General features: G+C 37.6%; 1 protein-coding gene across 1 annotated transcript in view; it reads left to right on the plus strand.

Annotated features, from left to right (window-relative positions):
* The window catches only part of Epac (Exchange protein directly activated by cAMP), a gene marked incomplete at its 5' end in the record, with an annotated part of 226,736 nt that overhangs the window by 199,756 nt on the left and 3,524 nt on the right, over window positions 1-23,456 (plus strand). The window contains 2 exons of the mRNA XM_067140072.2: window positions 8,779-9,008; window positions 12,669-12,788. Of these exons, the coding sequence (XP_066996173.1) occupies window positions 8,779-9,008; window positions 12,669-12,788 (350 nt within the window). The remainder of the gene's footprint in view (window positions 1-8,778; window positions 9,009-12,668; window positions 12,789-23,456) is intronic.

Below are 23,456 nucleotides of genomic sequence, written 5' to 3' on the forward strand. Positions count from 1 at the left end.
CTGATCATCAGCACCATCAGCTGTTGCTGAAAATGTGTCACCCCCATTGTGGGATAGTGAACAAAGATCTGCATCTTTAGAACAATTGGCAATGGTTCTTTGAGTGACATTTTCCCATTTTCTGATATCATTAAAATTGCATCAAGAACATTGAAAACTATTTCTTCACCTTCTTCAATTTTGACATAAATGTGTCTTATAGCTGGGGATCATCTGAAAATTTTTGTTACGGAAGTTAGCATCTCAAAATGTGTAATGGAAGTGTAACCCTAGGAACCGTGCAGGCTGTTAAGTAAGGTATGGATAGATGGCCAGACAATGTTACCTAGCAACTGTGCAGGCAGTATCCTATGGCTGGTAGTCATCTGAAATTAGCAGCTATTTGTGGATGGCCATGAACGAGAGGCATATTTATGATCATTTGATTTTGTAAAGGGAAAAGTGGTTTCTCTTTGTAACAAGTTCAGTACATGAAGTTTCCTGTACTGCAATTTAAGAGATTTTATAACTCCTTGGTTCATAGGTTGTAAAAGTGAAGTGAGGTTTGAAAGTAAAAGCACAAACTTTATGCACTGCAGAATGTCAACTACTGGATGAGCAGGGCAGTTATTGAAAAGGGAAATAATTTTTCATTTCTTTTATATCAGCTGAGAGTTCCAGGATAGCAAACACTTTTCAAAAATTTCTTATATCATCCAAGACTTTACATTGTTTTCATAAACTACATGTAGAGACTGAATGTTTTTAAAACACCTTGGTTTTCTCGATTTGCCAATCACCAAAAGCTTTTCTTTACATGACCCTGTCATATTTGCAGCAACAATGACTGTGATTATTTTCTTAGATATTTTCCAACCCAAACACTGTACACCTTTAAATTTCAGTTTATTACGTAGGGTTATATTGTAAAACAAGCCAGCTTCATCTGCATTGAATACAACAGCTTGCTTGTAACCTTCACACAAAGCAGGCCATTTCTTAGATAGCCACTCATCTGTTATGCCATCAAGTACACTGGCAACTTTGCCACAAAATTTCCCAGCGACAACATCATGACAAACTCAGAAATATTGAATCCAAGAGAAAGAACAATTGAGGTTTGGATTGCCCAACCGACTAGCAAATACATTAGCTTTCGCTTGAAGAATCGGTTCATTGATTGGCACATTCTTCTTTTCTGCTTAAACCATGTAAGTAAAGCTTCTTCAATTTCTTTGTGCTTAGATGATCTGGCCCACTTCATTTTAAAGAATTTTGTTTGGAAAGAGACTGTATTTTCTCTCTAACCTTCCAAACAGTAGAAATCATTTAGTGAAAAACACCCAATTCCTTCATGATGCTGACATTTGTTTCCCCATTTTTTAATTGCCATACGATGTGTGACTCTTCTGCAATATTAAACACCTTTTCTTTTGTGACATCTTCACAGCAGTGCATGCCTCACTTATTGAACAAACTTATTTGAAATCTAAAAGCAAGAGTTTGAAAATAAGCATTTCAATCCCCAAATACATAACAAACAAAAATCAACTTTGGACGTTATAGCCGATATACTTCTCCAAGAATTAGATGAAAATTCTTTATTTTATACGATGTCATAATCATCAACGTCATACTAAGCCATTTTTTTAACTACACTGTTTGTATAGGATTTAGACAGGACCATTAGATTTTGCCATTATATCCAATACATCTTTAAAAGCGATGTTGCAATAAACAGTTTTGACTGTACATATTCAAGGAAACCAAAAGGTTGTGCATGATGAGATGAAATTCTTGTTCCAAATTAAAATGGATAATTTTCCAAAGTAAAGATTTCATTTTGGAATGTTTTGAAAAATATTGTCTTGGATACTAAAAACCTATAATGTAGTACCACGCTGCTGGATTTTTTAAGTGGTTGAATGATGATACTTTCTTATTCTGATTGAATTTCTTTAACAATGTCATGTCTCACATGGACACTTTACATGCCCAGTTACAAATTCAACAAGCACTACATTGTTTTGAGGCTGAATTATTAAATATCAGGAACAGATTTTCTTCTTTGGAAGAAACACATGGAGAACCAGCAGTGAATATTTATCATAGAAGTACCACATAGGATGTGAATGTTGCTGCAAGTGAGGTCAGTGATTGCATTCTCACTCAAGTAAAACATCATTTTGAATTCAGAATCTTCTCTCCAGGGCAAAGTTGTTTTTGACTGAAAACAATGAACACTTTAAGCAAAGACATCTGCACAAATGAGATCTTTTTGTGAATTTTTTTTTTTTTTCAGTGATTGATAGATGGACATCAAAGACCAATTTAGTATTTTCTACTCATTATAGCAATTCTCACAAAATGAAAACTTCTCCGATTGCTTAAAAGTAATTAATTTATTTCCTTTTATTTGGACTCAACACAACTCTTTCTAAAGAAACAACAAAAACACAGAAAATATTAAAGGCAATGCTGATGACTTCTGTAAAACCGATAGACGATTTTCACCTTTAAATTTCATAAAATCATATTTATGAAATTTTGTGGAAGAGGACATGCTAACAGCATTATATTATTTATCAACTTAGAAGAATATGGAGAAAGTAAATCCAGATTTTAAGAGAAAACAATGGAGAATTTCACTAGCAACAAGCACTGGAGGATGGATGTCCACTACAAATGAGTAATAGGGTGAGTAATTTATTTTTTATGTAACGTCTTGTCAGTGTTCTTTGTTTGTTTCCATTTCTATGATTGAGCCCTTCTAGAGTAATATGTAGAGGCCACCACTTAATGAATGCCACTTCCCAGATATTAACATTTCAGAGACAAAAGCACACGGGAACCACTATCAGTCGATAACTTTACATACCAATGCTTACTTCTATTAACAGAAATTATTTGCTATTGGATGTCTGAAAAGCCTGCCACATGGTCTAGGGTTAGCAAGTCTGCCTATCAACAGGAGACTGGGTGCAATACCCATGGTTTTTATATATATATCTGAAAAGGAGTTTTAAAACATGACATAATCAACTTTATTAGAGAGAGATGTGGAGACTTCTAATACAGTTCATCAGGACTATGACTTGGACCATGTTTACCTCTGCAGAAAATGCATCACTCCTGGCATAAAATTACATGTCCTTGCTTAAATATGGTAGACTATGAATTACTGTATTTTATCATATATTCTACATTTGTTATGCAAGGTAATTTTCTGAGCATTCAAATGGAAAAATAAGCAAGTCATTGATGAGATTCATAACTGTCAAAGCAGAAGAAGCTGTCTCTTTTAATTTTTTCCCATCAACAGGGAATCTCAGTCTCTTCCTCCTTTTTCTTTTCTTTTTAAGCTAGTTAGTTGGATAGGTTTTAACTGATAGGCTTAGGAATGAGAATGAATCAGTCATGGACTCAATTAAGGTACAGTCCCAGCATTTGCTTGGTGTGAAAATGGTAAACCATGGAAAACCATCTCAAAACTGTTGATGATGGGGTTCAAACCCACTGTCTCTTGAATGCAAGCTCACTCTACACGGTCTCCTTCTTGGTTTCACAGCTGTTGAAACTGAAACCTTCTGCTCAGAGATCCTTGATATCCAACCTGTTGATGATAAATAAATCTATCTACATTTTGTTGAATATGTTGTTGTTTGGGTCATCAGTCCATAGGCTGGTTTGATGCAGCGCTCCATGTCACCCTATCTTGTGTTAGCCTCTTCTTGTCTGTATAACCACAGCATCCTGCATCTACTCTAATCTGTTTTTCGTATTTATGTCTTGGTCTACCCTTACACTTCCCTCAAACACAAACCAAGCAATTCCTGGGTTTCTCAAAATGAGCCCTATCTCTCTTCTTCTGGTCATATTTCACCAAATCATTCTCCTCACACCAACTCAATTCAGAATCTCTTCATTTGTGATTTAATCTACCCATCTTACCTTCATCATTCTTCTGTAATCCCACATTTTAAAATCTTCTATTCTGTTTCTTTCTGCACCAGTTATTGTTTATGCTTCACTTCCATACTGTGCCATGCTCTACACAAAAGTCTTCAAAAACATATTTCTAATATGTATGTTTATGTTTATGTTTGAAATGACCAAATATCTTTTCTTAAAGAAAGGTTTTCTTTGCTTGTGCTAGTCTGCATAGTAGGTTTTCCTTATCTCCCTATTCTGCTACCCAAGTAACAGTATTCATCTACTTCCTTTAAGACTTCAATTCCTAATCTCACTTGGCTTCATTCAGTTACATTTGATTACATTTTTCTAATTATTTTTTTTCTTCTTGTGCACCTACTCCAAGACTTTGTCCATAACATTTAGGAATTTCTTGAGATCCTCTGCAGAATGTGTTATAATAATATTACTTGATTAATCTCCATTTTAACAATTAACGGTCTTGACAGATGTGAGTGCCAGAATGTTGTCCATCAGAAGTTCTTTCATGTATTTGGAAGATAATGAAAGTGAGTTATCAATGTACCACACAAAGTATTTATTGCAGGATGCAGTTAGTATGGTGTTGGACTACCCCTACGATGGACACTGTCAACAATGCAATTAGGCATGAAGACATACAGTTGTTGGATGTTATCCTGAGGAGGATCCAGCCACAGCAGGCACAACTGACCTTCCAAATCTGACATAGTTGCCGCTGGCCAAAGTTGCCGTCCAATCTCGTCCCAAATCCTGCCAAGGAAGCATGTTGATCATGAAGGCAGGCCAGAGATATCCATGCTGTTTGAGGCTGGGCAATATCCTGATGGAAAATGAGATTGTAGAACTGCCTCAGGAAGGGAAGCACACATGGTCACAGTATTTCCTGGATTTATTACAACACTGCCAGGATTCCTTCAATCACCACCAGTGGATAGGAATTTTCATCCCCCACCATTGTACCTCTCGTTGGTGCAGTGTGCTGCTCTACTATCAAGCACTGGCCAGGATGTCTTCTGACTTCGAATTTGGCAGTCATCAGTATCCAGGAAGAACCACAATTCTTTGCTGAATACCACTCAAAACCCATTCCTGGCAGAAGTTCACAGGTGCTCGACGATGCTCAGGTTGTAATGGAAGATGTTGTAAGGGATGCCACAATGATTGATCCTGCTCTGCTAACCCCCTGGGTATGCGGTGGACATATGTGTGTGTCCCCAACTACTGTGACAAACCTATGGATGTTGCACAGCAATACCTGTGGAGTGCTCACAGCCTGTCACACAATGAAACAATCCTCCCTACTGGTGGTCCACCGCGGTCGATCTAGGCATTGTCGAAGCGTGTGTTCTCATTCCCATTGGATCCAACACCAACACACACATGCTGTCAGAATGGTTCAATATGCTGAAATGCCCAACCTGTCCCTTTTAGTCTGACAATGCAGCCTCTCTCAAACTAATCTAGCTGGTCAAATGTGTCACTGTTAAATGTGTCCTTGGAGCAAGCTTCATGTTCATTTAACTTAATTCTGTGGCTTGCACTGTAAGGCCTTACTCGGTGTCTTGCATCTATGAATCTGGAAGGAAAACGTATGCCGCCTAATGGCATTTCTGCTCAAGCAATCTGCATGAAATGGAAATGGGACATGTGTCAACCAATGGTGTTACTGTGGGGCAACCTTTATTCTTTTTATTTTATTTTTTTTTTGCAAATGAATGTAATAATTATATACCTACATCTTGTCTATTTTGGGCGGTCCCCAGAATTGACTACTAGAAATTAGAAACAAGACCTTCCATGGCTGTGATCACAATACAACTCCGATTAAAACAACAAGCTTGGCTTTTCTTTTTTAAATCAAACCATATGAGACCATTTCTCAAAAGGAAAAAGTGTGGAAAAGAGACTGATTACTTATTCCAATGTCAGGCAATTTCTCTGGCAGCTCTAGTTACAGATTATATTAATTTTCAATTAAGGAGAAGTTTTTAGTACTTTCTTTCTTTCTTTCTTTCTTTCTTTCTTTCTTTCTTTCTTTCTTTCTTTCTTTCTTTCTTTCTTTCTTTCTTTCTTTCTTTCCTTCCTTCTTTCTTCTTCGGGAAAAGAAGTTTCCAGAAAATAGGTATATTTTCTTGTGGCAGAGTTCACGATTGACCCAATATTGGCAAACATATGAAAACTGATTGTGTGTGTATAATAATATTTGTAAAATTTATCATGAGACAAACCTTTCGTCTTCTAATTCAAAAAATGCAATAAAAAATAATTATATTAACTGATGTTTCAAATTGTATAATCTGTATTAATATTTTCCCACAGAGTTAATATTAAATACCAGCATTTCATATTTCATTCATGCATAAAATTTGTGTAGAATTAATTACTTTAAACAAGTAACAACAATGGAGTGATTTCTGCCATCAGTATGGCCATTCAAATTTACCAAAAGAAGAGTAATAATCTTTGTATTATTATTATTATTATTATTATTATTATTATTATTATTATTATTATTATTATTATTTACTTTAAAAGAATTTTTTTTTTTTGCTAGTGGCTTTACGTCGCACCAACACAGATAGGTCTTATGGTGATGATGAGATAGGAAAGGCTTAGGAGTTGGAAGGAAGCGGCCGTGGCCTTAATTAAGGTACAGCCCCAGCATTTGCCTGGTGTGAAAATGGGAAACCACGGAAAACCATTTTCAGGGCTGCCGATAGTGGGATTCGAACCTACTATCCCCCGGATGCGCCTCTACGCGCACGGCCAACTCGCCCGGTATAAAGAAATTTTTAATCCACCCGAAATTACAGGTGATCACAAGGATCCTGAGTATAAAAGCAACTTTATATGTTAATAGGCTGTGACCATTAGGAATTACGGTGAAATGTAAAGACCAAAGAAAGAGATTTATGATTTGCAGCAGTAGAATGCATTAAGATGAGGATGCATGTAGATGGTTTCTCAAGGTCCTGACTGGTCCCTTTAGTGCTGTGAAGGCAGTGGTGTGGATTACATTTCCGTTGATTCTGAGTCTGTTGTAAAAGTCGACGAAGAAAGACATAATCACACCCCTGGCTCTGACTACAACTTCCAGGTTATTGAGGTAGTATTTATCAAGATAGTAGGGGAAATACGGACTGTAGTTATTCTTTTTTCTCTTTGTTGACTTCTACTGGCTGTGTCATATCAGTCTTGAATCTAACAGTTGATTATATAACCGCTTTTTGTTTTGTCATCGAAGGCAATGTTGTCTTCAACAAGTGCTGCCAATGGACCATGGACCACCATGGCAGAATCTTTTAAGCCTTTGGTGATGATGGAACTGAGGCTGTGGTGACTAGCATTAATTAAAGTTTCATTGTGTGTGCAGTGTCCTAGGATGCTGGGGAGGGTTTCGATCTCATTGTGACTGTGTCGACAATGGTTACTGTTATAGGACCTAACTGGAATAACTCGTACTGCTGCTATATTGCCTAGCATCTTAAGGCCATTGCACCATTCATTGCCAGTGGGTCCATGGTAGTTTCAGGCATACTTATTAGCTTGGGTGGATTCCATAAAAAGAATAATCCCTTTACCTTTCTGAGGGAGATGGTACCATTTGTCATATTCTGCATATCTCAGACCACTGCATACTTTCCCAGTATTCAGAAGGTTTGTATTCTGGTGGTAAAGATTTTCTTTGTCTTGTAGCCTGCATTCAGTTCCTGGAGGCAGTGGACACTTTCCTCATGAAGTCGTGATTTTGGCGTAAGGTTTGTTGGCTGTGTGTAAACATTTAATGAATTTATTTGTTTTCAGAAGGCTTCCCATATACTGTAGTTCTGAAAATTCCAAGACTTTTAATTTAGTATGATTGTGGAGCATTGCATCAAGTATGTTGGATGGAAAGCAAGGTATTTCTTTCAGTGTATATTTGGTCATTTTATCTGTGTCCTCCAAGAATTTTCATGGTATTGTTCTGTTTGATGCCATTTGTAAGGGGTGTATGAGAGTTGGACAAATTGAGGCCTTATGTGTCAAGAACTTCTGGTCCGGCTGAAGAAGCGGAGAGGACACGAGTGATACTAGTTGGTATTTGAGGACTAAAGATAATTGAATCAGAAAAATTTAAAACGAGGTACTTCACTCTTCCGCAAGCAGAAATGTATTTACATTTAAGTTGTGGTACACCTCCAGGTTGCAACTGGTAAGTTTTCCTTTGATATTCTTAATTGATTTCCATAGTTTGGGCAGAAGAGTGAGGCCAATTCCTTTGAAGTTTTGAATCGCTGTTCTGGTGAGTTCTTTGGCTGATACTTTGTCCTTTGCGATGATAACAGTGTCACTGGAGAAGACTAGGACCATTATTATTATTATTATTATTATTATTATTATTATTATTATTATTATTATTATTATTATTATTATTATTATTATTATTATTATCATTATTATTATTATTATTATTATGCATCAGCATTCAGTAATATTAATTAAGTAAATGAAATGAAATGGCATATGGCTTTTCGTGCCGGGATGTGTCCAAGGACTTCAGATCACCAAGTGCAGGTCTTTTGATTTGACATCCATAGGCGACTTGCACGTCATGATGAGGATGAAATGATCATGAAAACTATATATACACCCAGCCCCCTTGCCAGCGGAATTAACCAAAGATGGTTAAAATTCCTGACCCTGCCGGGAATCGAACCCGGGACCGCTGTGACCAAAGGCCAGCACGCTAACCATTTAGCCATGGAGCCAGACAATTAAATAAATTAACATTCGCTTTAAGACAAACCTGGATATTAAGAAGATATTCTAATCTCATACAACTCTTTTTTTTTTTTAATGTTTCAGCTGCAAGGAGTATCAAAACCTGAATGCATTTTTTGCCATTGTCATGGGTCTGAGCAACGTAGCTGTGAGTCGTCTTTCACTGACATGGGAGAAATTGCCCTCCAAATTTCGTAAACTGTTCACTGAATTTGAGAGTCTAATAGATCCAAGTCGCAACCACCGTGCTTACCGTATTAGTGTAGGCAAGTTGCAGCCTCCTATGGTGCCCTTCATGCCACTACTTATTAAAGGTATTCAGGTTTAATTGCTTTCTCAATACTCTCTTTTAACTTATATAACTTGATTTTCCTGTTGCCGGTGTTACCTCTGTAGATGCCTTTGTGTTTTGCTAGTTTGCAAGAAATTAGAAATAAGTTTCATCTATGAATGCAAAGTATATGGTCATTACGAACCTTACTCCTTTTCTTAATTAGTATTAATTTGTTGCTTACTGTCCACTGCATGCTAATTTGTGGTTTGTTAGTTTGCAAGAAGTTAGAAATAATTTTCATTTATGATTGAAAAGTATTTGGTCATTATGAACTTTCATTCCACTGCATGTTAATGAATAATCATCTGACCTTGTAGAATAAGAGTTATGAGAGAAGAAAATTTTGTTGAACACACTTTTAACTGTTGATGTTGGTATCAGTTGACTAGTCTTACCAATGACAAAGAGCAGAGGGCATTAAATCACTGGTAAGACCACAATTGGAGTATGGTTACAGTGTATGGGACCCCCACCAGGATTAGTTTATTGAGAACTGGAAAAAATTCAAAGAAAAGCTGTACAAATTGTACTCGGCAATTTCCAACAAAGAATAGTGTCTTGTTAAGAAGGAAGAACCAAGTGAGTTAGCCGTGGGGTAAGGGTCACGCAGCAGTGAGCTTGCATTTGGGAGATAGTGGGTTCGAAATCTACTGTCGGCTGCCCTGAAGATGGTTTTCCATGGTTTCCCAATTCCATACCAGGCCACAGCCGCTTCCTTCACTAGCCCTTTCCTATCCCATCTTCGCCATAAGACCTGTCTGTGTCAGTGCGACGTAAATCAAATTGAAAAAAAAATTAAGAAGGGAGTCACACTTTCCAGTGTCAACGTAGTTAATGCAATTTTAAAGCTGTTCAGTCCATCAAAAACACATATAACCCAATATAACACTATAGCATACCTTAAGATATGTGTAATATGTGTTATAATTAGTAGTTTTGAAAGAATAGTTTTACGAAAATGTTGCAAAAACTTTGGATTGGGAAAACTTGGGAGTAAGGAGACAAACAGCTCGATTAAGTGGTGTGTTCCAAGCTGTGAATGGAGAGATGGCATGGAATGATATTACTGGACAAATCAGATAGAGTAGAGTTTTTAAGCGTAGGAAAGATCACAATATGAAGATAAAGTTGAAAGTCAAGAGGACAAATTGGGATGTAATAGAATAGTACTAGAGTAAAAGTAGTCTAACCACTTGTAACAAATAATGTTTTGGTATATATGGCGTGATCAAAAAGTTTCCGTTTGAGGGCGTTGCTGCAATGGACATGTAACGTAGCGCAACTCCGATGCGGGTATTTAAGCATGCCATGTAGGCAAAGAGATTAGTGTGGCAGTCGTGTCGTGCCCAGGTGCATGCGTTAAATGCAGCCAGGTGAACTATGGCGACATTATTACAAAATGCATCCGAACAGGACCAACATGCTGTTATTCTGTTTTTGGCTGCCAAAGGACAAACACCAGTAGACATCCATCATGGAATGAAGACTGTGTACTGTATGGGGCAGGATGTCTGTTGGAAACCACTGTTGTTGAATGATGCACCAAGTTCTTTGCGGGTCGCGTTTCAACACAAGATGCTGATTGATCTGGGAGGTCAGCAAAAAGTGGACAACAACAAGTGGGCAGTGGATGAGCCGATTAGGCTGAACCGGCGCTTAAACATTCGTGCGCTAGCAATGGATCTCGACATCAGCTTCAGTAGTATGCAACACATTATCCGGCAGGAATTACGCTACCGGAAGTTCTGCAGCCAGTGGATACCCCGAGCGTTGAATGCCGAACAAAACGCACACTGGATGGTTGTTTGCCTGCAGCACCTGATGCGTTTCAATGTGGGAGGCAACATTTTCCTGGAGCGCATTGTTGCAGGTGACAAAAGCTGGTGCCATCACTGGGAACCGGAATCAAAAGCATCGATGATGCGGTGGTGTCATCCGTCTTCCCCTCATCCCAATAAGTTCAAGAACCAACCATCGGCAGGAAATGTGATGCTCACCCTGTTCTTTGATTACCTGGGCCCATTGCTGATTGATTTCAAGGAACCTGGTGTCTCCATCACTGGGGAATGGTACTGCGCAACACTGGAGAAATTATGACGGGCAATTAAGGCGAGACATCCAGGAAAACTGCGCCTAGGGGTCCTGCTTATTCATGATAACACCCATGCCCATACCGCAAAGGTTGTCATGCAGAAGGTACGCCAACACAAGTGGTAGACACTCAACACTCGCCCTATAGTCTAATCTCTTCTCATTTAATTATGGTGCCTTCAGTCCTCTCAAAAATTTCTTGAAGGTTTGATACTTCCCATTGGATGAGGATGTGCAGCAGGCTGTTACGGACTTCTTCACGTAGCAGGACATGTTATTTTGCCTCACGGGGATCTTCAACCTGGTGCATGAGTGGGTTCAGTGCCTCATTGCTCATGGCTATTCTGCCCGGTTGGCATCCTGATTCAGGACTGTACGGCCCTTGAACGGAAACTTTTGATTGCCCCTTGTATTTTGTTTACAATTATTTTATTTATTTATTGAAATAAAATACTAGTTGTTACATTATAGTAATTGATGTATATTGCATGAAAGCAGAAGTGGAAAAAAAAAGTGATTCTACTACAGCAAAGTCAGTAGAGCGTGAGATACATTCTTACCTCTCCAGTCTCCAGAACTTGCACAAAAACATCATACTTATCCTAAGATATCCATCACTGTTGGGAATGTTCTTAAAACTAAAGACAGGTATTCCTCCAAGTGCCTCTCTAGGACATCTTTTTAGCAAATGCAAATATGTTTTTTCCACCAAGGGGTTGAGGCTTAGTGATGAGAATCTTAAAAACCAGTTATTTTGTAAATGGCAAATTGCTTGAAATATTTAAAGTCACTAATTATAATAAAAATTGTGAGGAAAAATTATTTTGAAAGTTCTGAGGTATCATGTTCAGTCTAATTTAGTGATGACAGCCACTTGACATCTCCACATGGGAAGAAAAACATAAAATGAAGTAATGTAATTTTCTTTGCAAACTTTAGTATCATTCCTGCCCCATACAAAAACAAAGACTGTGATTTCCTTAAGACTGGTGTTCTGTGAAGTAACTCTAATTGTAACTTTACTGATTACTTGTTGAAAAAATCATTTGTAATTGAGTAAAATCCTTCTCAGGATACTGTAATTCAGCCCAGTTAGTTTTTCCTTGTACTTTTCTTTTCCCATCATAGTATGGAAGCTGCTGAGGTTTGGTTGATGCTGAATAATGACATTCAGAGTATGACTAGTGCATCTGGATGCTATGAAAAATATGACTCATAGGGTTAGTAATGCTGCAATATCACTTCCTGGCTCAGCAAGGAAAGCAATGGTGAACTATCTCAAACCTCATCTTGCTTACTACGTCTCAGTATGGCACCATCTTCAGTTGTTCTATTCTCCCAATAACCGCATAACCTTGAATGGTACACCTTGAGGATCCAACCAGCCTTCAGGTTGACAACTTAATGTATACATACTCATTACTTATAATTGTAGAGTAGATATTAATTATATCTTAATTGTTGGAGTACTTGCAGGTGGAAGGCCCTGCCCTTAAGTGTTTACTCTTATGAGTGTTTATTTGTTTTCAAGTAGTTTCTTAAATTTCAGACATGACATTCACTCACGAGGGTAACAAGACATGCCTCGATGGACTAGTGAACTTTGAGAAGATGCATATGTTAGCCCAGACCATGCGTACAATCCGATACTGTCGCAGTCGCCACTTAGGTGAGTATCAGTTCAGTTCAAACTCCCATATGTCTCTTAGGTTTTTCGCATGGTCAAAAGTGTAGACATTACAGGATAATGTTAGAACAATGAATGGTAATGTGAGCCAGTGGTGGCTATTAGTGGGGATTGAAGGAGGCAGTTGCCCCCTGCCCCCCCCCCCCCACTTTGTGGAGAAGAAATTAAATTTTTATTCCATTTTAACCACCTAAAACTTGAATTTTTTTTTTTTAAAAAAGCTATTTATACAAACTCATTTGTCTTATTCACGAATTCTTTCTTTTAATATTTTTAAGTAATAAAAAAATTACTTTGCATAAATAGGTACAAAATATCATTTGACGCAGTTAACTGATTCGTAGAGCACCACTGTAAGTAATGAAGACTTGTGCAGCAGTGTGTAAAAGCACAATTAGTACCTGATGGCACAAAACTTTAGTTGCGCACTAACTGAGTATTATGTGCAGAAAGGTCCATATTAAAAGAAGAACAATAAAACTTTGATTTCCACCTATTCAATACATTAAAAGCAATTATAAAATTAGGATCTCATCCTTATTTTATTGCTTAGTTGTTAAACAAAGGACATGTTCGTTCATATTTTGAACATCTTCAGCTATAAATATTTTCACAAGATTAAAATGAAAACTTTAAAAAAACCTCTTAAATATAAAGTGTTTATATATTACATTGCCTTATTGAAAATAATATGACTATTATTGAGTTTGAAACTTTAAAACCTTATTCTATTATTTAAAATACAATGCCTTTAGTTAGTCTCTGTATAAATACATTTACAATCTGTTAAAATGCTGAATGTCTTAAAATTATTTGTTGTATACACATTAAAACATTTTGTTACAACTGGACGTCAACTTTTTCACATGTTGTACCATATGGAATTGAAACCTTAATACACTCTCAAAACAGCTGAGTTTAGGTGTGAATGATATTTTTTTCGTCCATAAAATTGACAAAACTGATGTGCACTGTTGATTATAGGTTATGATTTTTTGTCCTACTTTACATATTTAACGTCAAAATTTGTCGAATTCACAAATTGCTTGTAGTCTTAACCAGAGTAGGGCAATGCTATAGACGTAAGTAGGGACTCAATCAAATGGTGACTGACAAGCTTTGGTGATATGCAAGTGGTAATTTCATCCAAGTTTACGTAAGTAAGTCTGTTGACATATCTGTAACGGAAATTTTTTTTCTTAAGAATATGCTGAATGGTTCAAAAAGTTGAAGAAACTAACGTTGAAGGATCAGCACTTACCCCTCTTACTCCTGCCTGCATTTACGTTAGTGCACCCAGCTGTTTGATGACTGCTTGTCGTTCTACTTGTGCTCCTCGTGTTGTATGTATATGTGTCTCCGTATCTGCGGAGCATTGGGAGGGGAGGTAACAGAGGGTGAAGTTCTAGCGAATGGCATGATTCATGCAGGGGAAAGATCAGAAGTAATGTAGGGGAGGTTTGTGCATTCGTAGATTGACTCTTATTATTATCCAGGATAAAATTGCTTGTAAATTTTGTGGTATCAAGTTTGAATATTTGCATTCATTTCGGTATTTGTTCTATTAATGGGTTTTTGATTTCTATTCTTTTGTTCAGGTTTTTATCTCTATTGAAGTGTTTGTCTAGGTAGATATGTATTTTCTCCAACTCATTCATTAATGTTCCTTCATCGACCTGTCTGATTATTTTTAAATCTTTTTCTATTGTAGTAAAATGGTGTCCTTTTTCTTGCATAGCAGAAAATTTGTTATGTTTAGCAGAATTTACATGTTCTAAATATCTGGGTATAAAACTTCTGCTAGTTTGGCAAACGTAAGAAAAACCACAATCTGAGCAAATCAGCTTATAGATTCCTGAACTTTGGTGTTTTTTGTTGCGTGAATTTACACTATTATGGTTGAAAAATTTATTTCTATTTGTAATTTGTGTTCTAAATGCAATATTCATTTGCCGTTTTTTGATCAGATTCGTGATTTGATATACTGCCGGGTTGGTGAATGTAAATGTTACGAATTTTAGTTTTTCAGTTTTGATTAGAATAAGGTTACCGGTAGTTGCCAGTTTCTATTTCACTCTATTAATAATTTTGTTAACAACATCTATTTTATAACCATTGACAGAAGCTAAGTATTTTATAAATTTAATTTCTTTCTTTAAACTATTATCAGACCAAGCTCGATAGCTTAAGTGTGGCCAGTATCCAGTATTCGGGAGATAGTAGGTTCGATCCCCACTGTCGGCAGCCCTGAAAATGGTTTTCCGTGGTTTCCCATTTTCACACCAGGCAAATGCTGGGGCTGTACCTTAATTAAGGCCACGGTCGCTTCCTTCCCACTCCTAGCCTTTTCCTGTCCCATCGTCGCCGTAAGACCTATCTGTGTCGGTGCAACGTAAAACAACTAGCAAAAAAAAAAAAAAAAAAAAAACTATTATCAGAGAGTGGCATTTTGAAGGCTCTGTATATCAGACTAAAAATAGCGGCTTGTTTCTGTGATTTTGGGTGTAGGGAATCTTTTTTAATAGCTATTGGAACGTAAGAAGTTTTATAAACAGATATTTAGAACATGTAAATGCCGCTAAACATAACAAATTTTCTGCTATGTGTAATCATATGCAAGAAAAAGGACACCATTTTACTACAATAGAAAAAGATTTAAAAATAATCAGAAAGGTCAATAAAGGAAAATTAATGAATGAGCTGGAGAACATACATATATACCTAGACAAACACTTCAATAGAGATAAAAACCTGAATGAAAAAAATAGAAATTAAAAAACCCATTAATAGAACAAATACCAAAATTAATACAAATATTCAAAATCGATAGCAAAAAATGTACAAGCAATTTTATCCTGGATAATAATAAGAGTCAATCTACGAATACACAAACCTCCCCTACATAACTTCTGATCGTTCCCCTCCATGAATCATGCCATTCGCTAGAACGTCGCCCTCTGTTACCACCCTTCCCAATGCCCCGCAGATACAGAGACACATATACATACAACACGAGGAGCGCAAGTAGAACGACAAGCAGTCGTCAAACAGCTGGGTGCACTAACATAAATACAGGCGGGAGTAAGAGGGGTAAGTGCTGATCCTTCAACGTTAGTTTCTTCAACTTTTTGAACCATTCAGCATATTCTTAAGAAAAAAAATTTCCATTACAGATATGTCAACAGACTTACTTACATAAACTTGGATGAAATTACCACTTGCATATCACCAAAGCTTGTCTGTCACCATTTGACTGAGTCCCTACTTATGTCTATAGGATTGCCTTATCCTGGTTAAGACTACAAGCAATTTGTGAATTCGACAAATTTCGACGTTAAATATTTAAAGTAACATAAAATTCATAACCTATAATCAACAGTGCGCATCAGTTTTGTCAATTTTATGGACGAAAAAAATATCATTCACACCTAAACTCAGCTGTTTTGAGAGTGTATTAAGATTTCAATTCCATATGGTACAACATGTGAAAAAGTTGACGTCCAGTTGTAACAAAATGTTTTAATGTGTATACAACAAATAATTTTAAGACATTCAGCATTTTAACAGATTGTAAATGTATTTATACAGAGACTAACTAAAGGCATTGTATTTTAAATAATAGAATAAGGTTTTAAAGTTTCAAACTCAATAATAGTCATTATTTTCAATAAGACAACATAATATATAAACGCTTTATAATTAAGAGATTTTTTTAAAGTTTAGTGTGGATAAGTTTGTTAATGGCAAACCATAAATGTAAGTTCTTGAACGATGTTATCAATTTAACCTTGTAAAAATATTTATAGCTGAAGGTGTTCAAAATATGAACGAAACATATCCTATGTTTTAACAATTAAGCAATAAAATAAAGATGAGATCCTAATTTTATAATTGATTTTAATGTGTTGAATAGGTGTAAATCAATGTTTTATTGTTCTCCTTTTAACAGACTTTCAATACAAAAAAGAAATGCGGATAGTCCCTTGCAAGGTCCATGTGCTGCAGCATGACTGAGGGGGACGGAATATTCACTTTGCTAGTTGTTACCAAAGTGTTCACATCGGCTCCTGATGACTACATTAGGGTGACAAGGCTTCATTTTGCATCAATAGCTCAGCAAGAGTTACCCCTCTCCACTACCTTCCTTCTTTCCTTCCCCTTCTTTCCCTTCCAAGCTCAAGGCTTCGCACTGGTTTGTGCCATCAGATAGTAATCACGCTTCTATACACTGCTGCATGAGTCTCCACTACTTACTGTGATGGTGTACGAATCGGTTAGTTGCGTTGAAGGAAGAGAGAAAGGGGATGGACTATGAGGTATGATTCACCTGCTTGCCACGTGCATTCATTCATGAGTCTGGCAGACTCAGTCAATGTGTCTATATAGTTCTATCTAGTGCCTTACTTTCTTAGTTTGTAGTAAAATAAAATAGCTTTTTAATTGTATAATCCTGCTGTACTTCTGTTCAATTGTAATACGTGTGTAATATTGTTCCTCTGGTGAAAGTTTTATTGTATAGTATTGAATCAAAATACCACAGTTAAGTTGGTAAACTGTCAGTCTTTATTACTCTGTCAAAACTTGCCCAGAGAGCATGAAAACTTACCATTTTGCAGCTTTTCCTTTTAAACATTTTTTCAATTTTGTTGTCTTTCCCCCCACTATATCCCCCAGACTTCCAGTACTTTTTGTTATCTATAAATGTTTGTGCTCTCTGCCACTTGTAATTTCCAATTGCTTCTACTGATGTGAACTGCAACAAACGTATACTTGAAGAAAGGAGAGAAAGATGATAAACAGATGAATAGTTGACCTGATAAACTTACCGTACTCTACACCTCTAATGCAGATAGTACAAATAATGAGGGTCATTATTATATCTCCCTTCAATACTCCTAAAGGATATTGCTGCCTGTCTTAATTGTTTAAAATATTCAGGAAATCTAATGACACTTGAATAGAGGATGAAACTTGAGATAAAATCACAATGTAACAAATGAACATCCAAGGAAAATGGAGATGCAGTAAAATCTGTCTGAACAGACACCTCTCACCAGCGGACACCCCTCCTTAGAAGACAAATTTCTACATCCAGTACAGAATCCCATGTTGTGTATGATAAGTAATTTACCCCTGTTATATGGAAACCCTCTATTATGGACACAGACACACCGTAACAGCTAGGAACTCCAATAAAACCTCTCCTAATGGACAGATGTTTTCAAAATAAATTTGTGTAAGCTCTGATTTGGTATGATAATACAGTAGCCTACTAGTACAGTATTCACTTACTTTTTGCACAGACAGTACCTCCAAGAATTGCAGTTAATGTAACTTGTTATGCAGGTTGTACACATTCTTGGAAGGCAACTCTAAGTTATGCTCTAACCTCCAGCAAATGTGTTATCTAAAATGCTCTAAAATGCTGTAGTTCGTCATTTTTCTGTCCAGTTACTTTTAACCTGTGAGGGGTCGCGTCCGGTCGTTTAAACCATTTCTGTTTATTTTGATCAATCCTTCCGCGAACACTGTTTATTATACTTCCTCCCCCTCAGTACCTTTCAATGAACTCATCCACACTTTTGTGACACCACTGTTATCCCTCTCCACTCCTTCAGTGAGTGACAAGCTGGCTATCCGGTCGTTTCGTTCACATGCGACTCCTCACGTTACCTGTCTCCAGTCTATTCAACCATACGCGACTCATGGCATAGAACTATTTATAATGCGAAAAGTGCACTGCTATCATTCATTGTTGAGTAGATAGAGGGGGAGCATTGTCTAGATGTGTGTTAAATGAAATTAAACATCATTTTAAAAGTATTTTCCATGAACGGAACTTGAATTAATTCTTCAATTTCATCAACAAAAGGCAATCTCATAATTATAATTGTTACAGAGTTATGAGCCTTGAAAAGATGAATCTGCCGACTCAGCCGGAGCCACTAGTCACTTATGATTGTTGGTGGAAGTTGCACCCGAAGTTGAGCAGGAGGGAGTGCTATTCGAATTCGGGCAATTTTTGGCAATATGAGAGAAGGCGCCGCATTTGAAACAGCCTTGAGATGACCCTGCTCCATTCCTTGTCCCGCTAGATTTAATTAATGGACACTTGTTCCGGAGATGGTCAGGCGACCCGCAAGCATAACATTTACGGGGTGTGACGGGTCGGCGAGGTCGAGGCCGAAAATTACTAGAGGATGGAGGGGGTTCTTTCGAGACACGTAAGGTGTCGGCGTACCTAACTCCTTCCGCTGAGACAGCCATAGCTTCCAATCGGCAAAAGTTTGTGGACGCGACGCAAAACACAAGTATGACCTGTAAGATGGTGAAATTCCTTCCACTATAGCCTGAACAATTTGGTCTTCAGAAAAATGAAGAGCAAACACCCTAGTATAGAACTTAATATCTTGGATGAAGTCTGCCAAGTTTTCATCCAACCGCTGTACTCTATAATAGTACTTCTGGATTAGTGATGACCTAGCTCGAGCCGGAATAAAATTAGCTAACAGATGGGCGTGGAAGTCTTCGATAGATGATTGTTCGGCAATTGCCTTAACTATTTTGTCAGATAGCACACCGATTGAATAGGGAAAAATAATCTGCAGAATTTGACATGCAGAAAGAGAAAAAACAAGAGCATGATCCTGAAACTCAACAAAAAATCTTAGAAAAGCAATAACATCACTGGTGGAATTGACTAAGAATTTCGAAGTACCTCTAAGCAGCATTGCTAAAGGATGGGGCAAACTGCTGAAGCCAGGTGACATAGTAGGTAGAGGCCTAAGTGGCGGAGAAGCTGTTTCGGAAGGGGCATTATTCAACGAGTTACGACGCTCAGATTCGTTGTCTAAAGGGGCAGAGGTTTGTTGAGCTCCCACAGATTTCCTATTTTCTTCTCCTTTAGAAGAGTCTTCCTCGCTAACTACGTTTACCGTAGTGAGTTGGTCGGCTTTGGGAGGGACTGCCCCAGTTAACAATAGACTAACCTTACTGGACAATGTGGAAAGGTTTTCGAGAAGAGCACTAGCCTCCTTCCCTTGCATGTCCTTCAACTTTAGAGACAACAGATCGTTAACTCTATTAGAAAAATGAAACAATCTAGCTTGCACACGTTTAAGTTGATTTGGAGAGGGATCATTTTCTTCAAAAAACTAACTACAGATGCTAGCTCAGTAGTATTGTCAGTGATCGTGGAGAGAGCATCGTCAATCTCTTTCTCTCCCAAAATGGGGATGGAAATAGGCAAATCAAGGGACTCTTTAAGCTTGTTGGTATCTACTGCAACCGTGCCTCCAGACTGCACATTTCTAATTTTTAATTCATAAATCAATTCCTCCTTGTGCAAATAGCTGGGATGGAGGACATCGCGAGGGCCGGGCATGATGACACAACTTTACAAATTTAGAAAAATCGAAAAAATTCCAGCGATGGAGAAAATTGTTAGAGTTCGAATCAAAAGCAATATTTAGCCGACAAAGGGGGCTAAATCGATACCCATTCAACCACACTCTGCTACCACTTGTTACGGAGTTATCCGTGGAAGGCAGAGGTGAAACAAGGTGCGGGCTGGAATGGGTCTAACTACAAGTTCGAAAGATGAATTAACATTTCAACAAAGGTTATATTTTCAAAACTTAACAATGGTGACATAAATTTGAAAACTTAACAAGTCAATAACAAGCCAAAATCAGATACAAAGAAATGACAAGTGTTAGGGGATTATTACAAGGTCTAGGCATAGAGCCCCACAATCACAATCCTTGAGCAATTAGCCCAACTTTACCAAGGTACAAAATTGAACAAAGGGGCAGAAAACCCCATCATGCCAAGGAGCACTTGCTCCTAATTATAATGGTAAGCCTCCTAGAGGCACACCGAGATCAAATTTAGGAAAGAGCAAACCCGCTCTCAAAGTTCAAGCCTATCAGGAGGCCATAAGCAGACTTCACACTAACTGCCCTCAAGGCACACATATAATGGTACAGGGGTACCTCGTACCCAATCTACTGGGCCTTCTCAGGAAGGAAAACAAAACGAGTTAAATAAATGGTCCAAAATACAAAACTGAATGGAGGCGATTACTTGCACTCCTACACTAAAGTTTTTTTTTTTAAACCTATGTGGCGCTAGGCCGATAATACAGGGGCTAATCGCAAGCTAGGGAGGTGACTTGTATGAGAAAACTTTAATACATTAAGAAAGAGAAGAAACGGTTATGAAAACGTAGTCACTTCAATTTCAAAATGAAGGGGAGCTCGAGAGGGTAAAGCACTCTCTATCCCCGCTTTACAGTAAAAGAGATTTGTAGATTTTACATAGACAGAAAAGGAATTTACATTTTAAAAAGATGGGTTACATATTAAAGGATTCGAACCCTCCCCGAGAGTTAGACTGCTGAGCTAGCAAGAAATAAAGATGTTAAAAGGCCATTACCTTGTAGAAGAACTGCTGCTTGAAGAAAGAGGTGCTTCCTGCCCCCTACTACATATCCACACACTAAGCTAGATGTTATTGAAGTGGCACCGATACAAGAAAATCAGCAGTTTTTATACTCTCGTGGAAAATTCGAGACCTTTCAGGAATGAGTAGATACACCCCCCCATTTTTATTGGTAGACAAATAATTACACACGGAAATTCGAAGAAGAAAGCAATGATTGGAGGAAAATTAATTACAGAAATTAGTGATTGGTTAAATTCAAAACAGGCAGAAAGAAAGGATTAATGTTGCCAACCCACAAACCACAAAACAAAATTTAGTAAACACAAAACTTATGAATACAAAATTTCTTCAAGAAGGTACATTCCTTTGCACCAGAGTGCATGATCATAGTTTTTTGTAGAGACATCTGGTAGAGAACGTCCACACTTCTTGATCAATGACAAACCAAAACACTTCAAAATTCACACAGAGCCATCTTCTGAGAAACTGTTGAGTTAATACAGTTTTTTAAAGTTCAGGCTTACTCCTGTAGAGGAGTTTTGATTGGCGCAATATTTGAACTAGCGGCGTGGAGGTGTACCGCCTGGTAAAATTATTATTATGTTAAAAAGTGTTTGTGTTTAAGTAGTATTACCTTATATTACTGTAACAATAAATAGCATATTTAGTAAGCATTTGGTGTTTTATTGATTGCCGGTCAAAACGAGCATACACGACTCCTGACGTTACACTCGGCATGTGATCCCTCGCAGGTTAAATTGACTGGTAGGCTTTTGATGTGTTTAGTTTTACATTAGTAGGTGTGATTTAACATGGCTCCGAGGAAGTGTTTATCTCTAAAAGAAATGTTAGACATATCATGCTGTATACAAAGAAGCAGATTTGTACAATACAAATAAAATATTTATTGTTTAAGTTTTTTTTTTTACACTGTACAAAATAAAAGTTTCTCTAACTTGCTTCTTTTGCTGAATATACATTAAATCTATAATCTGAATAAGTTTGAGGATGTCTTGGGTAATTATAGATATATACAAATCTAACCTAATATGTACAATAAGTGTCTCATTGCCAGAACACAATGCAAATCATTCATATCCCAAGTATTTCCATCTATGCAATGGGTCGGCGAATGAAGCCCGTCCACCAACTTCTGTCTTTGTACTTTTCTCCTTCTTCAATGTTGTACCAGTCCCCTCCTTGTTGCTGAATATTGTTTTTCACCATGCCTGTATATCACATTCTTGGCCGCCTTCTTGGTCTTGAATATTTTAACTGCAGGTCATACATTTTTCTGGGTATGCGATCAGGATCCATCCTTCGCATGTGACCATACCATTTGAATCTACACAGAGTTATGTTATCCTGCATTCTGTCAACCTGAACCATGTCCCTTATGTTCTCATTACGAATTTTATCTCGCCTTGTTTTGCCAACCATCGCTCGGACAAATTTCATATCGCCGGGCTGAGTGGCTCAGATGGTTAAGGCGCTGGCCTTCTGACCCCAACTTGGCAGGTTCGATCCTGGCTCAGTCCGGTGGTATTTGAAGGTGCTCAAATACGTCAGCCTCGTGTCGGTAGATTTACTGGCACATAAAAGAACTCCTGCGGGACAAAATTCCGGCACCACGCCATATCCGTTGGTGTTGTTGTTGTTGTTGTTTTTGTTAAAAATCTAAACCCCATGGCACAACACAAGCGACCGTTGCTCAGCCCGAAGGCCTGCAGATTATGAGGTGTCATGTGGTCAGCACAATGAATCCTCTCATGATTATTCTTGGTATTATTATAAGCTGCAGATTAAGTCACCAAGAACTGAATGCTTGGCCATAAATGGACCATAAAGGATCAAATGGTGGTGCCTTAAGGAGAATAAGGCCAAAGTTGTTGCAAAAATTACAGTGTCACAATCACCACAATTGAAGAGAGCTGGACTAAACTGAAAGACGCCACTCATGAAGTCACATGCTCTATTCTTGGAACAACTAAACTAGATCGACAAAGGATTGACAAAGACATGTGGCTTTGGAATGATGATGTTAAAGATGCAGTACAGAAGGAAAAACACCTGTACCACGAGTTTCTTTCAGATAAAAGACCATCTCATTGGAATGCCTACCAAGCAGCCTGCAGTGATGCGATAACAAAAGCAAACCAGTATGCAGACCTGTATGCGAGACTTGACATGCAAAGGTGAGTGGGG

The sequence above is a fragment of the Anabrus simplex genome, chromosome 2 (assembly GCF_040414725.1).
Source record: "Anabrus simplex isolate iqAnaSimp1 chromosome 2, ASM4041472v1, whole genome shotgun sequence".
Taxonomy (NCBI): Eukaryota; Metazoa; Arthropoda; class Insecta; order Orthoptera; family Tettigoniidae; genus Anabrus; species Anabrus simplex.